Source organism: Gnatocerus cornutus, chromosome 4 (genome assembly GCF_029298725.1).
Source record: "Gnatocerus cornutus isolate USDA-ARS CGAHR chromosome 4, icGnaCorn1.1, whole genome shotgun sequence".
NCBI lineage: Eukaryota > Metazoa > Arthropoda > Insecta > Coleoptera > Tenebrionidae > Gnatocerus > Gnatocerus cornutus.
Genome location: NC_142236.1, coordinates 4,765,751 through 4,783,484, shown reverse-complemented (window position 1 = coordinate 4,783,484; position 17,734 = coordinate 4,765,751). Strand labels below are relative to the sequence as shown.

General features: G+C 31.7%; 1 protein-coding gene across 4 annotated transcripts in view; it reads left to right on the top strand.

Moving 5' to 3' along the window:
* Window positions 1-17,734, top strand: part of ATP8B (ATPase phospholipid transporting 8B) — a 38,206-nt gene that overhangs the window by 12,567 nt on the left and 7,905 nt on the right. For 2 of the 4 annotated variants that reach the window (XM_088034781.1, XM_088034780.1), the window contains exon 1: window positions 14,843-15,400. In XM_088034781.1, the coding sequence (XP_087890907.1) occupies window positions 15,082-15,400 (319 nt within the window). In that variant the 5' untranslated portion in view covers window positions 14,843-15,081. Of the gene's footprint in view, window positions 1-1,266; window positions 1,578-13,395; window positions 13,812-14,842; window positions 15,401-17,734 lie in introns of those variants that run through there. The other 2 variants (XM_088034783.1, XM_088034782.1) reach the window with 2 other exon arrangements.

The following is a 17,734-nucleotide window of genomic DNA, read 5'->3' as shown; positions in this document are numbered from 1 at the left end:
ATTTAAAAATAATTTTTTTCGAATAAAAATTTGAGAAAAATGTGTTCGTGTCAAACCGCTTTTAAGACTATTTGACCGGCTAATCTGAGATTTGGTTGATTGATGTACAACTCAAAAGTATTAAAGGTTTTTACGATACTAGGTCTACTACGATAGACAGAAAGATGCGGTCTTTGCGGTCGTGTTTATGTTGCTTAGAATCTCTTAGATATCTAAAATTCGAAAAAAAAAATCCGACTCAACGATGAAAATTTTTGAATTTCTGTTTTTTTTACCGCCACTTGAAACTAGAAGACCTACCAATTTGAGATTAGGTCACTAGATAAATCTCGAGTTGGTCTTTTAATTGATGTATAACTCAAAAATATTTATTGTCCTTTTCGCCCGTATTGAAAATCATCTCAAAAGGAACTTTTGAAAACTTATTTCAACCAATATCTAATTTATTTGTGAAGCAAAATTGAGGTGTTTCATGCAGATTCCAAAACTGTGCTAATTTTTCTCATACGTCAACAAACAACTGAATTATGGTCGATTAAAATTTTGGATTGTCCCAAAGGGCCGAAATTTGGAAGGTCCGGAAGTATCGAAAAGTACCAGAGAGAGACATGCGGTTTTCGCCACTGTCTTTCTAGCATTTTGTTTGCTAGGAATTTATTCTTACATTTTCCGGAAGTCGAAAATTTAATTTTTTTGAAAAAGAAATTCTGGACTATAGAAATCTACATCTCGCTTATTTTTGGAGCAAAATTAAGTTATTGCTACCATCATCAGAGCGATGATTAAACTCAATGATGATTGCTATCAAAACGCGCGTCAGCATTTTGTAACGAAATTTGGTGTTTGGGAATAAATTGTATTTTTGATAAAGAAACTCTAGGCTAGGGAAATCTACTTTGGCCGATATCTCACTGATTTTTGTAGCAAAATTAAGTTATTGGTACTCATTTTATGCAGAATTTGACGCAGATTCCAAAACCGGGCTCAAAATTGCCGCGCGTCAAGAAATAACTGAATTATGTGCAATTAAAATTTTGAAGGATAGTGTCGCTCCAATATGGATTTTATTCTTATATTTTTTATGCTACATGAGGGGAAAATAACCGAAATTGTGGTAAATTACAGTCTACCCCGCATAATTTCCTTCATTTCCTCGAAGAAAACCGGAAAAATTACCTAATCACCGGAATGGTTTCCAAGAACCAAACGCACATTCTCCCAACTTTATAAGATTAGATAACCCGATAATCTCTCAAATGATTGAATTTGTCGTCAGTCTCCTCCTGTTCCCGAAGAACCATTCTCGCTTTCGTTTCCCACCTCAACCTTACTGGATTTCCATCAGGAAACTCGGCATGACTCAAACACTAAGTGATTGATTTCTGCGCTACTTTTAAACAATATCAATGCCGGAGCATCGCGTGTCGCCCATCCCCTAGAATTGTCAGTGTTAGTGTTGACAGGTGAGGAGCAACGCGCCAACTCGTCACCGATTACAGTGATAAAACTTCAGTGTTTCGGAAACAGTTCACTAGTGCGTGGAAATGTGCACACTTGCGGTTTGAGACTCTTTTGAGGTGAGTGGGAAAACTGCTGACAGGTCGTGACAACGTCACTTTGATGCTGACTTGATTTTCTCTGATAAGTGATAATGATAAGGTGTGTGAAAAATTGATGAGACACGTCAATATGGGTGCACTTGCACTTATGAATTGGTAATTTCTCGTTGGTAAACAGAAAAAAGGGCAACGGCACCTGAAAAGGCGTTGCAAAGGTCAGGATTGATTGGTTTGTGACGGGAGAATCGATCCGATTAATTCAATGAAAGTGATTTTGATAATGCTATTTCGTTTTATCAAATCGAATGTGAAGAGAAGCGCGGTACGTTTTTAATAGGGAAGTGTGAATATATCTTTAGTATCTATGGACACATAAATGTTTGCAAGTATTTTTATGAAAGGGAATGACGAGTTGTTATCTGTCTGAAGCGACAGATAAACTTTTATATTTGCAAATCCGATTCATGCTCGAAGGTTACGAGCTTATTTGAACGGTATGAAACGAAAAAAAAATAGTTTTTGGTTTCTTTTTCTTTTCGTTTTTCGGATTCTTAGATGTTTGATTTTTACTTGTTTCTTCGCTTCAAGTTTTTGTTTTTTTATTTTTGTTTTTCTTTTATTTTCATAAATATATTTTTCATTTTTTATGTTTTTATTTTTTTTTAGTTTTGGTCTTCAGTTTTTCAAATTTTTACTTTTTTGCGTCTTCAGATTTTTATCAAGTTGATTTTTTTGGTTTATAGGCTCTAAAATATCAAAGACAATTGATTTATGATTTCACATTTGAAAATTCACATATTCTCAGCTCTCTTATTAACTATTTGTAGATTTTTTAGGTTCAATTCACATTTTTTTATTCAGATTTTGAAGTGTTTTGCTTTTTTCAATGCACAAACTTTTATCAGAATGCCTTTAAATTTTCTGATTTGTGATTCCCCGATTAGAAGATATTTTCTGTTTTAGATTCACAGCTTTTTAATTTTTGCATTGTTCCGAGTATGAAAATTTTAAAATTTTAATTTACAAACTTTTAGAACCTGAATTTTTTTAACGCACTTGTCTTTAAATTCTCAGATTTGTGATTTCCAAATTAGAAAACATTTTTGTGTTTCAATTCACATTTTTTTATTCAGATTTTGAAGTGTTTTGCTTTTTTCAATGCACAAACTTTTATCAGAATGCCTTTAAATTTTCTGATTTGTGATTCCCCGATTAGAAGATATTTTCAGTTTAAAATTCACAGCTCTTTAATTTTTGCATTATTCCGAGTATGAAAATTTTAAAATTTTCAATTTACAAACTTTTATAACCTGATTTTTTTTAACGCACTTGTCTTTAAATTCTCAGATTTGTGATTTCCAAATTAGAAAACATTTTTGTGTTTCAATTCACATTTTTTTATTCAGATTTTGAAGTGTTTTGCTTTTTTCAATGCACAAACTTTTATCAGAATGCCTTTAAATTTTCTGATTTGTGATTCCCCGATTAGAAGATATTTTCAGTTTAAAATTCACAGCTCTTTAATTTTTGCATTATTCCGAGTATGAAAATTTTAAAATTTTCAATTTACAAACTTTTATAACCTGATTTTTTTTAACGCACTTGTCTTTAAATTCTCAGATTTGTGATTTCCAAATTAGAAAACATTTTTGTGTTTCAATTCACAAGTTTTTAAATGCGAGATTCTTAAATATTTTTAGATTTCTAGATGTTTAAACTATGCGATACTCGGATTTATTTTCACAAATTTTTAGAATCTCAGATTCTCTAATTCATATGCCTCTAAATTCTCAGATTTGCGATTTCCAAATTAGAAGACATTCTCAGGTTTTAAGTCATTTTTTTTAGTTCGCAGTTTTTTCTAGATATTTTTGGATTCTGGGGTATTCAAACTATAAGATTCTCTAATTTTTAAATTCACAAAATTTTTGAATCTCACATTTTTTTAATCGAAGACCTTTAAATTTTCAGATTTGTAATTCCCAGATTAGAAGATTAGAAGAAATTACTAATTTTTAAATTACCAAATTTTTAGAAAATGTTGGTTTCTCAGGCGTTCAAACTTTGAGATTCTCAAATTTTTAAATTTCATGCTTTACAATTCAGATGTCTTTAAATTCTCATTTTCTCAGTGATATTTTTAGGTTTCAATTCACTGATTTTTAAAAATTTTTGGCTTCTCAAGTGTTCAAGTTATAAGATTTTAAATTCACAAATTCTTAGAATATCAGATCTCCAATTCACATGCCTCTAAACTCTCAGATTTGTAAATCACAAGCTTTTAAAATCTGGGATTTTCCAATTCACAGGCCTTTAAATTTACAGATTTTTAGGTGTTCAAACTATGAGGTTTTTGAAATTTGGATTCTCAGATTCTTTATTTCCAGGTTACAAAATATATTTAGGGTTTAATTCACAGATTTTTAGAAATTTTTAGATTTTCATGTCTTCAAATTCAAATGTTTAAATTCACAATCTTCTAGAATTTCAGATTTTCGAATTCACATGCTTCTAAATTCTCATATTTGCGATTTTCACATAAAAGACATTCTCAGGCTTCAATTCTCAATTTTTAATTTACGGTTTTTGAGATTTTTTGATTCTATGGTGTTCAAACTATGAGATTCTCTTATTTTTAAATTCACAAACTCGTATTAGAATCTCAGATTTTTTCATTTACAGGCCTCATATTGGTGATTTCTAAATTACAAGATGTTTTTAGGTTTCAATTCACGTATTTTTTTTATTCAGATTTTGAGAAATTTTTGGCTTTTAAGGTGTTTTTGAAATGCAGAAAAATCTATTGAAATTTGTTTTCTCTCCACTTCCCTAGACCCTGTTTCTGTAAATTTTCCCTTTCTTCGAATTATCTCAAACTTATTATTTCTAAATTTAACTAAAAAACTAACGCGAAAAAAAAACGTGAATTCTGACCCCGGCAGCCTAAAATATTCTCTTAAAACTCGGTTGCCCCGTTTAGGGGTAGTTTTTACACCCCTTGACGTCGTAAATGAAAAAAATAAACGAGGTAACATCACTTTTACGACACATTTCTCCTGTACCTTGATCTAGATTTACACCAAGATTGATGTAATGGAAATTCTGTCGTCGGTGCTTTAATAATTACCTTGTAATTAGAACAAACTACTTGTTATGATTAAATCGTGCTTTATACTGGATTAATCCAATTACACACTACCTGCTTATAATTAGGAAATATTAAATCTGCTAACAGATCAACGAATCTCGTTCGAAGAATTTTCATGACGCAAGTGCTTTGACCATGGAATGAACTGAATGGTGGACAATTGAACGAGTTCAATATAATTTATTTATTAAGATTGCATTAATATTGTATAAATTATAAGTATTAAAGAAATTGCGCACCTTTAAATAGCTAATAAAGAATTTATTGTTCGGATAGACGCGTTGCTCGGCATGCAACTTATCAAATATTCACAAATCGATATTACTATTCCAGAAGTAAAAATATCCAAACCCTCATGACAGTAAACTTTATTTGTTTTATTATTTTTTGAAATTTTTCTTACAATTTTTTTCGTTGCACCGCGAGTTGAAAGTGTGCATCTGAATCAGTATGAGCGGTTCATGACCTCATAAATTTTCATGAAACATCGTTTTTCCATTAATGTTTAATTCCATTTCAATTCAATTAGTCTCAGAAATTTTCTTTTGGACAACGAAGCGCGAAAGTGCGAGAAAATAGATCTGAAATGAGAATCAGGAAACTTGAGAGGGTCTTGGGTTTGGAAAGGGTAAGAAAATTCGAACGAAATTCATGAAAAATTTAGAAAATGAGAAACTGAAAATTCCTGTTTTCGAAGATTTTCATAAATTCTTTTGTCCTCAAGTGTTTAAGTTTGGATGTTCTCAGATTTTACATTACGAATTGTTTCTTATGCTTTAAAGTTATGAAATTCTTACAGTTTTAAACCTGAGAATGTAAGAATTAAAAAATCTGAAAATTCAAGATTCTGAAAATCCAAAAATTTAGACTATGAATTTAAAGATTTGAGAAATTTAAAAATGTTTCTTTCTTAAAAAATCTGAGAATCTCATAGAGTGAACACTTGAAAATTCAATAATTCGTAAATTTTCTAATTTAATCAAATCTGAGGATTTAAAGGGATATAAATTAGAAAACGGAGATTCTAAGAGTTTGCAAATTAAAAGATCTGAACATACCATAGTTTGCATACCTCAGAATGCAAAAATATAAAAAAAAAACTGAATTTAAAAATTGTAAATTGAGAAAATCTTCTAATCGGAGAATTTAAAAGTCTGAATTGCAAAATCTGAGATTCTAAACTTTGTGTATCAAAAAATCTCATGGTTTGAGCACCTAAAATCCAAAAATATCTAAAAATTTGTGACTTCAAACCTAAATTTAAAAATCTCAGATTTTAAAAGTTTGGGAATTACAAAATTTTAAAATTTTATTGTTTTAACAACCAATAACTCTAAACTATATAAAAAGTCTGTGAATTTAAAACAGAATATTTCGCGACGTGAGACGTGAGAATTATATAGGTTCTAAGTGATTTTTGTGAAAATTTAAAATGTTTGTTCTACGATTTTTTTAAACATTTTCTATCAAGTATAAAAATGAAGTAATTTAATATTTTAACAAGCCAAAATTATATTAATAGAACTTTTCATTTTTTTAAATAAAAACTTAATAAATTAAAGAGAAAAGTTAACGTGAACACTGATCAATTTAGTGCAAATGTTGGTTAGAACCTTATAGTTCTCAGGTCTCGATTTTTTAATCTGAAAATTACAAATCTAAGTGTTTAGAGGCATGTGAAAGGGAAATCTGAGATTCTAAAAATTTGTGAATTTAAAAACATGAGCATCTTATAGTGTGAACACAGAAGCCAAAAATTTATAAAAATCAGTGAATTGAAACCTAAAAATATGTTCTAATCTGGAAATCACAAAATTGAGAATTTAAAACCATCTGAATTGTAAAATATGGGAGTCCAAATTTAAAAATTTGAGAATCTCATAGTTTAAACACCAGAGAATTCAAAAATATCTATAAATCTGAAAATTTAAAAGTTTTCAGAATATTTTTTAATCTGGGAACCACAAATCTTAGAATTTAAAAGCCTGTGAATTAGAAAACCTGAAATTTAAAACTCGGATTAAAAAAAATCGGAGCGTTTCATAGTTTGAACGGCTGAGAAACCAAAAATTTCTAAAAATTTCTGAATTTATAAGTAATCCTATTTTCTAATCTGAGAATCACAAATCAGAAAAATTAAAGGCATTCTTGACAGCACAGGAATCTTCTAATCGGAAAATTTAAAAGTCTGTGAATTGCAAAATCTGAGATTCTAAATTTTGTATATCAAAAAATCTCATGGTTTGAGCACCGGAGAATCTAAAATTCTGTGAATTTAAAAATTTGAAAATTGAACACATAAAATCCAAAAATGTCTAAAAATCTGTGACTTCAAACTTAAATTTAAAAATCTCTGATTTTAAAAGTTTGTGAATTACAAATTTTTAAAATTTTACTGTTTCAACAACCAATAACCCCAAACTCTATAAAACTCTGTGAATTTAAAACAGAATATTTTCTAATCTAAAATTACAAATCTAAGAGTTTAGACGCATGTAAAAGGGAAACCTGAGATTCTAAAAATTGGTGAATTTAAAAATATGAGCATCTTATGTTTGAACACTTGAGAAGCCAAAAATTTATAAAAATCAGTGAATTGAAACCTAAAAATATGTTCTAATCTGGAAATCACAAAATTGAGAGTTTAAAAACATCTGAATTGGAAAATATGGGATTATAAAAGTCCAAATTTAAAAATTTGAGAATCTCATAGTTTAAACACCAGAGAATTCGAAAATTTACAAAAATCTGAAAATTTAATAGTTTTCAGAATATTTTTTAATCTGGGAACCACAAATCTTAGAATTTAAAAGCCTGTGAATTAGAAAACCTGAAATTAAAAACTCGGATTAAAAAAAATCGGAGCGTTTCATAGTTTGAACGGCTGAGAAACCAAAAATTTCTAAAAATTTCTGAATTTATAAGTAATCCTATTTTCTAATCTGAGAATCACAAATCAGAAAAATTAAAGGCATTCTTGACAGCACAGGAATCTTCTAATCGGAAAATTTAAAAGTCTGTGAATTGCAAAATCTGAGATTCTAAATTTTGTGTATCAAAAAATCTCATGGTTTGAGCACCAGAGAATCTAAAATTCTGTGAATTTAAAAATTTGAAAATTGAACACCTAAAATCCAAAAATATCTAAAAATCTGTGACTTCAAACTTAAATTTAAAAATCTCTGATTTTAAAAGTTTGTGAATTACAAATTTTTAAAATTTTACTGTTTCAACAACCAATAACCCCAAACTCTATAAAACTCTGTGAATTTAAAACAGAATATTTTCTAATCTAAAATTACAAATCTAAGAGTTTAGAGACATGTAAAAGGGAAATCTGAGATTCTAAAAATTGGTGAATTTAAAAATATGAACATCTTATAGTTTGAACACTTGAGAAGCCAAAAATTTATAAAAATCAGTGAATTGAAACCTAAAAATATGTTCTAATCTGGAAATCACAAAATTGAGAATTTAAAAACATCTGAATTGGAAAATATGGGAGTCCAAATTTAAAAATTTGAGAATCTCATAGTTTAAACACCAGAGAATTCGAAAATATCCAAAAATCTGAAAATTTAAAAGTTTTCAGAATATTTTTTAATCTGGGAACCACAAATCTTAGAATTTAAAAGCCTGTGAATTAGAAAACCTGAAATTAAAAACTCGGATTAAAAAAAATCGGAGCGTTTCATAGTTTGAACGGCTGAGAAACCAAAAATTTCTAAAAATTTCTGAATTTATAAGTAATCCTATTTTCTAATCTGAGAATCACAAATCAGAAAAATTAAAGGCATTCTTGACAGCACAGGAATCTTCTAATCGGAAAATTTAAAAGTCTGTGAATTGCAAAATCTGAAATTCTAAATTTTGTGTATCAAAAAATCTCATGGTTTGAGCACCAGAGAATCTAAAATTCTGTGAATTTAAAAATTTGAAAATTGAACACCTAAAATCCAAAAATATCTAAAAATCTGTGACTTCAAACTTAAATTTAATAATCTCTGATTTTAAAAGTTTGTGAATTACAAATTTTTAAAATTTTACTGTTTCAACAACCAATAACCCCAAACTCTATAAAACTCTGTGAATTTAAAACAGAATATTTTCTAATCTAAAATTACAAATCTAAGAGTTTAGACGCATGTAAAAGGGAAACCTGAGATTCTAAAAATTGGTGAATTTAAAAATATGAGCATCTTATGTTTGAACACTTGAGAAGCCAAAAATTTATAAAAATCAGTGAATTGAAACCTAAAAATATGTTCTAATCTGGAAATCACAAAATTGAGAATTTAAAAACATCTGAATTGGAAAATATGGGAGTCCAAATTTAAAAATTTGAGAATCTCATAGTTTAAACACCAGAGAATTCGAAAATATCTAAAAATCTGAAAATTTAAAAGTTTTCAGAATATTTTTTAATCTGGGAACCACAAATCTTAGAATTTAAAAGCCTGTGAATTAGAAAACCTGAAATTTAAAACTCGGATTAAAAAAAATCGGAGCGTTTCATAGTTTGAACGGCTAGGAAACCAAAAATTTCTAAAAATTTGTAAATTTATAAGTAATATTTTCTAATGTGAGAATCACAAATCAGAAAAATTGGAGGCATTTTTGACAGCACAGAAAGAATCCAAGGAACTACGATATCGAAAAAATTTGGAGAGAATATAGAAAATGCAAATGGAATTTGAAGAATAATATTGTCTTTATACTTAGAAAGAAATTTTTTATCACGGTTGCAAAACAAAATATCTAATTCGTAAAATAAACCTAATTGTGTTGCTGTTTCCTGTATTAAATATTCCAACCAGACGTACGTTTAGTGAGTTTTATCTTCTCCACATCCGACTTGGAATCATAATTGATTAAACGCCCCGAATAAATTGGTACTAAACCAGAGCCGGTCTTCAATTAACACAAAAATTTCATTAATGACACCCACATGTCACGCTATCATATCTGTTTAATTCAAAGAACAAATAATGTGACGATTGGGGTTAAACCAAGTTACGTGACTGGAGGAAGTGTTTACAAACAAGCTCGTGGGAGAGGAGTGCACACATTTCTTAATCAAAACGTTTCATTAGATTTGATTTATTTAAAGTGACGAATAACGTAGGTGGACTCGAATCGATAACAATAAGAATTCTTGATTTGCTCTAACGACAAAACCATTGATTTCTCATTAGTGTCATTAGGTTTCTCGGACGATGCTTAGTTGCGACAAGTCGGCTTTGAATTTTTAAAATATTTAATGGTTTTGATTAGGTCGTCTGTGGCAAACTTGCGTCGTTGTTTGGACGTCCGTTACAGGAAACTGTAAAGAATTTGACGTCCTTGACAGGTCATTCCGTTCTGATTTTACTTATCAAGGATTTTCTTTGAAATAGAACGATGGGAGAACACGCCCCTAATTTTTTTGTATACACTCGGGCCCAGAAATTAAGATAAATGCCTTGGCAGAACAAACATTTACTTATTTATTATGCTATTCTGGCGGCAGGTGTCTGACTTCTCACAGTATCGACGAAATTGATTTTATATTATATCTTACGTGGAATGGGGCGGTTTTGTGCGTGTAAATTTGGGGGAGGACTTAACAGGGAAAGTTTGACATAGAGGAAGCCCCATTGAGAGTTCTGTTAATGTTATCAAAAGTTTTTTGTCATTCTGACTACCTTAGCTGTCATTATCAATTGATTTTGTAACAAAGTCTGTCATTGTCATTATCAGAAGTGCGACAGAAGTTGAGTTCTTTTCTCCCCTTTAATTTATTACACCTAGTCTGTCAGTCATTATCAAAAGTTTCTTTATTATTTTGACTATAAATAGCAGTCATTATCAGGAATTGTATGGGAAGTTGAATTTTTATTCCAATTCTGTCATTGTCATTATTAAAAGTGCCTTTATCATTTTGACTACTGTAGCTGTCATTATTAGGAGGAATTTATTGAAACTCCCATTTAATTTTTACACCAATTCTGTCATTGTCTTTATCAAAAGTTTCATAATTTTGACTATAGTAGCTGTCATCAGTTGTGTTTTATATTCGTAAATATAGCTAGCAACTGTCATTATCAGTAATTGTTAGGGAAGCTGAATTTTTATCCCAGTTCTGTCATTGTTATTATCAAAAGTGTCTTTATCATTTTGATTATTCTAGTTGCCATTATCAGGAGGAATTTATCGGAACTCGCATTTAATTTTGTTGTCATTATCAAAAGTTTTTAGTAATTCTGACTATAGTCATTATAAGTTGAGTTTTAGAATCATAAATATAGTAGCTGTCATTATCTATTGAGTTTTATAATAATAAATGTAATTATCAGAAATTGGGACGGAAGTTGAACTCTTTCGTCGCCTTTGATTTCTTACACCAAATCTGCCTTTGTCATTATCAAAAGTCTTTATATCGTTTTGACTGTAGTGGCTGTCATTTCTAGGAATTGTAAGGGAAGTTGAATTTTTACCCCAATTTTGTCATTGTCATTATCAAAAGTTTATGTGTAATTCTGACTATAGTAACTGTCATTATCAGTTGAGTTTTATAATCATAAATATAGTGGCTGTCATTATCAGTTGTGTTTTATATTCGTAAAAATAGCTAGCAGCTGTCATTAACAGGAATTGAGATGGAAGTTAAACTCTTTCTTCGTCTTTGATTTTTTATACTAAGTCTGTCATTGTTAACATCAAAAGTCTTTTTATCATGTTGGCTATAGTAGCTGTCATTATTAGTAATAGTAAGGGAAGTTGAATTTTTATCCCAGTTCTGTCATTGTGATTATCAAAAGTGCCTTTATCATTTTAATTATTTTAGCTGTCATTATCAGGAGGAATTTATCGGAACTCCCATTTAATTTTTACACCATTTCTGTCGTTGTCATTATCAAAAGTTTTTGATCATTCTGACTATAGTAGTTGTCATTATTAAATTGAGTTTTAGAATCATAAATATAGTAGCTGTCATTATCGATTGAGTTTTATAATAGTAAATGTAGCCAGCCGCTGTCATTATCAGAAATTGGGACGGAAGTTGAACACTTTCGTCGTCTTTGATTTTTTATACCAAATAGGTCTTTGTCATTATCAAAAGTCTCTATATCGTTTTGACTGTAGTAGCTGTCATTTTCAGGAATTGTAAGGGAAGTTGAATTTTTACCCCAATTTTGTCATTGTCATTATCAAAAGTTTATGTGTAATTTTGAATATAGTAACTGTCATTATCAGTTGAGTTTTATAATCATAAATATAGTGGCTGTCATTATCAATTGTGTTTTATATTCGTAAATGTAGCTAGCAGCTGTCATTAACAAGAATTGAGACGGAAGTTGAACTCTTTTCTCGTCTTTAATTTCTTATAATAAGTCTGTCACTATCAGTTGAGTTTTATAATCATAAATATAGTGGCTGCCATTATCAATTGTGTTTTATAATCATAAATATAGTGGCTGCCATTATCAATTGTGTTTTATATTCGTAAATGTAGCTAGCAGCTGTCATTAACAAGAATTGAGACGGAAGTTGAACTCTTTTCTCGTCTTTAATTTCTTATACTAAGTCTGTCATTATCATTATCAAAAGTTTTTATACCATTTTGACAAAAATATTTGCCACAAGAGCTGTCATTATCAGAAATTTTAAGGGAAGTTGGATTTTTACTCTAATTATGTCATTGTCATTATCAAAAGTGGCTTTATCATTTTTGCTATATTGGCTGTCATTATCAGAAGTTGGGACGGAAGTTGAACTCTTTCATCGTCTTTGATTTCTTATACCAAATAGGTCTTTGTCATTATCAAAAGTTTATGTGTAATTCTGACTACAGTAACTGTCATTATCAATTGTGTTTTATATTCGTAAATGTAGCTAGCAGCTGTCATTATCAAGAATTGGGACGGAAGTTGAACTCTTTGATTTCTTATACCAAGTCTGTCATTATCATTATCAAAAGTTTCTATACCATTTTGACTAAAGTAGCTGCCACAAGAGCTGTCATCAGAAATTTTAAGGGAAGTTGGATTTCTACTCCAATTGTGTCATTGTCATTATCAAAAGTGGCTTTATCATTTTTGCGATATTGGCTGTCATTATCAATTAAGTTTTATATTCGTAAATATAGCACCTTTCATTATCAGGAATTGAGACAGAAGTTGAATTCGTTTCTCGCCTTTGATTTCGTAGAGCAAGTCTGTCATTGTCTTTGTCAAAAGTTTCTATATAATTCTGATTATAGCAGCTATCATTATCAATTGAGTTTTATAATTGTAAGTATAGCTAGCGGCTGTCATCAGGAATTATAACAGAAGTTGAGCTCTTTTTCTCGTCATTGCTCTGTTACACCACGTCTGTCATTGTAATTATTAAAAGTTTTTTATTATTCTAGTAACTGTTATTATCAATTGTAATAGAATTTAAATTCGCATTCAACTTTTACACTACGCCTAGCATTGTCATTATCAAAAGTTTCTTCACATTCTGACTGTATTAGCTATCATTATCAATTGATATTTAGAATCGTAAATATCATAGCTGTCATTACCAGAATTGTAGCGGAAATTGAACTCTTTCGCCGCCTTTGATTTCTTACTCCAACTCTACCACTGTCATTATCAAAAGCTTATTATGTGGCTGTCAATGTCAAGAATTATGTGGCTGTCATTACCAATGTTTTTTTTACAGGACGGTCCATGGCCGGGTTATGTGGATCGGCCGGCATAGATGCTCGCCACCCCTCAGTTCCACGCCGCCGCCAACACCGCCCCCGCCTTCGAAATCCCGATCCCTTAATCCTGTACTTAACAGTACTTAACAAATAGCCGATTTTGAATGAGTACACTAATTTTTTACTACCTCTGCAATATTTATACGTATCGATAATATAGTTTTTAATACTTTTTGATTGAGTGTACAATACTACATTTTTTGTAGTAATCAAAGGGATATTTACGTGGCCTTAATTATACCTAAAGAGATATATGTATATGAATTAAGTGACCTTATGTTTGCATTTATGTCCATATCATTATCCTTGCTTTGATCCTTTGAGAAGATGATGAGCAGGGCGTCGTTTAGGAGCAGCAGAACACACACTTTAGGTGAGTTTCTTTCGGAACAGCTTCTATGTACACTCGCGAACGAAATTTGTACATAATGCAACTATTTCGTTAAGTTTTTTTTGTTTGCATGACGCACTGTCAACAGTAGTATCACTTGTTAAATATATTTAATTTCACATCAACTTCCTGATTGCAGAACACCAAAGATTTATTATTTCTGACGCAACAAGAGGCTTCGGAATTTGCCGCGTCTTTTGACCTCTTGAATTGACAAATCAGTTGTACCAACATATTTCGAATTCTAAAGCCCCCTTGGACGACAAGCCAATCAATAGTAGCTTCAGATCTTAAAGAATGACAAATTAATGCTCGCGGAAATCACCACTTCCTGGTGGTGCCTTCTGCTTTTATATAAATTGATACAGGGCGTGTTTGACGGAAAACCGCCGGATTTGCCTTTTACTCAACCTAAATAAAACGTGGCCAAATTTTTCTGGAATGTCCATTAGTTTTTCGTGTCGATAAGACACAATCACACGCTATCATGGCCACGGTAAGTAAACACGCTGTTTGTTCGACTAATTATGTGAAAATACAATTAGACCGGTGTTATTCATTGTCGTTATCGCGAATATTTATAAATTTGCGAAGTCTCGACGCGTTTTTTTCTAAGGGTGTCATTACGATAATTGAGCGGTGTGAAACCGGCGTCGATAAAGTAGATCCCATGAATTTTTTATTTCCTTGTGGTTTTTAATTTATCGGGGAAACACCTGTGGGAGAAAGATCGTGCGAAGATGGATCTACACGTGTCTTTGAATGATTGATAAGCAATAATTTCAGTGAAGAAGGACGTGTCTTTGGGGATATTCGTGCCGTCAAGTTTTTTCACTAAATTGTTTTATTGACTGGGACGTAGGTATTGGTGGCTGTCCATCATTATAACAACATTATTATGATGATTATTTATTGAGGATCGTTAGAATGAGTGTGTAAGAAGCGTTTTGGTCGATTTTGCGTGCGCCATCTGGCGGTTGGTGTGAGAGTGCGGTTCGAAGCGAGCTGTTTTACCGACCGTGTCCTCCTGTCAAAATCGTGTGAAAAATATTTTGAGTGATGAATCTTGCACATTCGTCATCGGCAGTCAATAAAACACAGGCGAAGCGGCAAAAAACCAGTAAACAAATGTCGACAAGCCCACAATGACGTCAAGAAACCCAAATTTCAGTATGAATGCCGAGCCTCGACTCTGAGTCATGTGTGTCGCTCCGGCCCAGTGATTTGTGCCCCTAATGAGACAAGTCGAGTTATGGATTACGAGCTGGAGGTGTTCGAAGTGTACGATGACGGCGAGCAACCGTCGAACAAGAAACATTCAAAACACACGCGGAAAAAGTGCAAGCAGAAAGGGAAAGCGGTACTTAATGTAGAGACTCATGATAATGATCTAAACAGGTCGAAAAGTAGTGTGTTGAGTGGTGAACGAAGACCCTCTGGATGGAGGCAGTCGATTTTGAACGTCTTCGGGAAGTTGGTGGTGTGGAGGAACCAGAGGAGGTACCAGAGCACTGTTCCTGATAATTCGCCACATACTTCCAAGGACTGGCGAAGGGGGTACATTCCTTGTGGTGAGTTGCGTCAATGGGGGTCAAGGTTGGAGGAATCAATTCTGTTTTAATAATGGATAATTGCTACAGATTCAAGGCAATTGTTGAATTGGTAGCACTGGAAAGTCTATTTGATCCGACGACTTTTATGGCTGTTTGTGCAAATATTTGTCGTACCAAAATCAAGCGTTAATTTATTAACAATTCGTCCATTACAAGCAACAGTTGTCAGGTACCAAGGGCACCACCTTGCCCTACAATACAGAGTGAATCACAACTATCAAATCCTGGAAGTTTCGGTAAACGCTGTGGTCACCTACGTTTCCATAACCGCAGAGATTTTTATTATCTAGAAAGGTTTCAAGGAGAACCAATTAAATTCGTACTTCCACTACTGTTTTCGTTAAATTAAAAATAAGTTTATGATTGTTGAAGCATTGACGGCTCCTACGCGATATTTATTTTTAAAATTAACTATGTTAGCTTCGAAATTTGATTTAGTGACTGGCAATTTGTAGAACAAGCTTGATGGGGACTGTTAAAGTGGTATTAATTGATCGAACACGCAATTTGTAATTGACATCGGGCTCCAGCACGCATTGAAATTACGATGACAAACTGGGCACTGAAAGCTTTTTAGTTATTAAAAACTGATGACAACAAGCGGCCTCAGTTTTATATTTTTGTTTAGTGGCGGTTGGTAACTCTGACTGTTATGGCAGTATGTCTCGTGACAAGTTGAGGTTAAACACGATGGATGACATTATTTCGACGGCTGTCATATCTAGAATTTATAAAAAGATAACCATTTTATTATTTTCTTTTGTCTTTCATTTTTTTCCAAAATTGTCGAGCTTCTTTACAGTCTTTCCTAAATTGTTTTGAAATTTATTAGATTCATGTGATCTTTGGGCGTTTGAAATGTTCTTGAATTCGTTCAGTTAAGTTCGTTTAGAAGCTTTGAATCTTGTAGATCTTTTGGAGTCTTTAAATGCTTTACTCTTTTTACCATTGAAAGTTTATTGATTTTTTTGAAATATCTACAATTTTCTGGTTTGTTTACTTTAAAGTTTATATTATCAGATTTTAATTCTCATATTTCTTTAGATTCTTAATAATTTTGTTCTTTTTTAAGTTAATTAGGATTTTACGTTCCCAGATTCTTCTTCTTGTATCTTTAGATTCCTAAACTCTGGAGAGGAGAGGAAAATTAATAATCTCGATATAGACTAAATGAGAACTTGGAAACTTTGAAATTGAGTCGGTGAAGAACTTTGAAATTTGAATATGCAAAGTAATAATTTAATTAATTGTTAATTAAAGTATATAATTGGCTCGCAAATTAAAAATCTTGAATAATTACATAATTTTCATTCATGGCAGCTCTGTCAAATTTAGTAGACATCAGTATGTCGATTAGTTGCTGGCAGCACTGCCAAAAAATCGCACTTGATTGAGAATCTAGGGTGGTCATAAAAATCTTACACTATTTAGAAAAGTATAGTTCGCTTCGTTCGCAAAATGCAATTGAGGTGGTCATAAGGATGTGGCATTAACTAGAGAAGTATAGCTCGCTTCGCTAGCTAAGCACAATTAATCAATAAGAATATGAAACTAATTAGAGAAGCATAGCTCGCTAAATACAATTGGAGTGGTCATAAGGATGTGGCATTAACTAGAGAAGTATAGCTCGCTTCGCTCGCTAAGCACAATTGGAATTGTCATAAGAATATGACACTAATTAGAGAAGTATAGCTTGCTTCGTTCGCTAAACAGAATTAGGGCGGTCATAAGTCTAATTAAAAAAGTATAGCTCGCTTCGCTCGCAAAACATAATTGGGATGGTCATAAGGATGTGGCTCTAGCTAAAAAAGTATAGCTCGCTTCGCTCGCTAAGCACAATTGGGGTTGTCATAAGAATATGACACTATTTAGAGAAGTATAGCCCGCTTCGCTCGCTAAATACAATTGGAGTGGTCATAAGAATATGGCACTTGTTAGGAAGTTTAGCTCGCTTCGCTCGCAAAAGAGAATCGGGGATGGTCATAATAATATGACACTAATTAGGGAAATATAGCTCGCTTCACTCGCAGACGACAGTCGGATATTATCCATAAAAATATGACGCTTGTTAGAAAAATATAGCTCGCTTCGCTCGCAAAATACAATTGGGGTACTCTAGAAATATGAATGAATAACAGAATTTGGGATAGTCATAAAAATATAGCACTTTTATTGGCAAATTTAAACTCCTCTCGTACAAGTTTAATGCATTTAATGCCACCTTTTCCTTCCTTTTATTTCACCTCCTCTGATGATTATCCAATAAACCGACTCTTTACGTCGACTAATTGC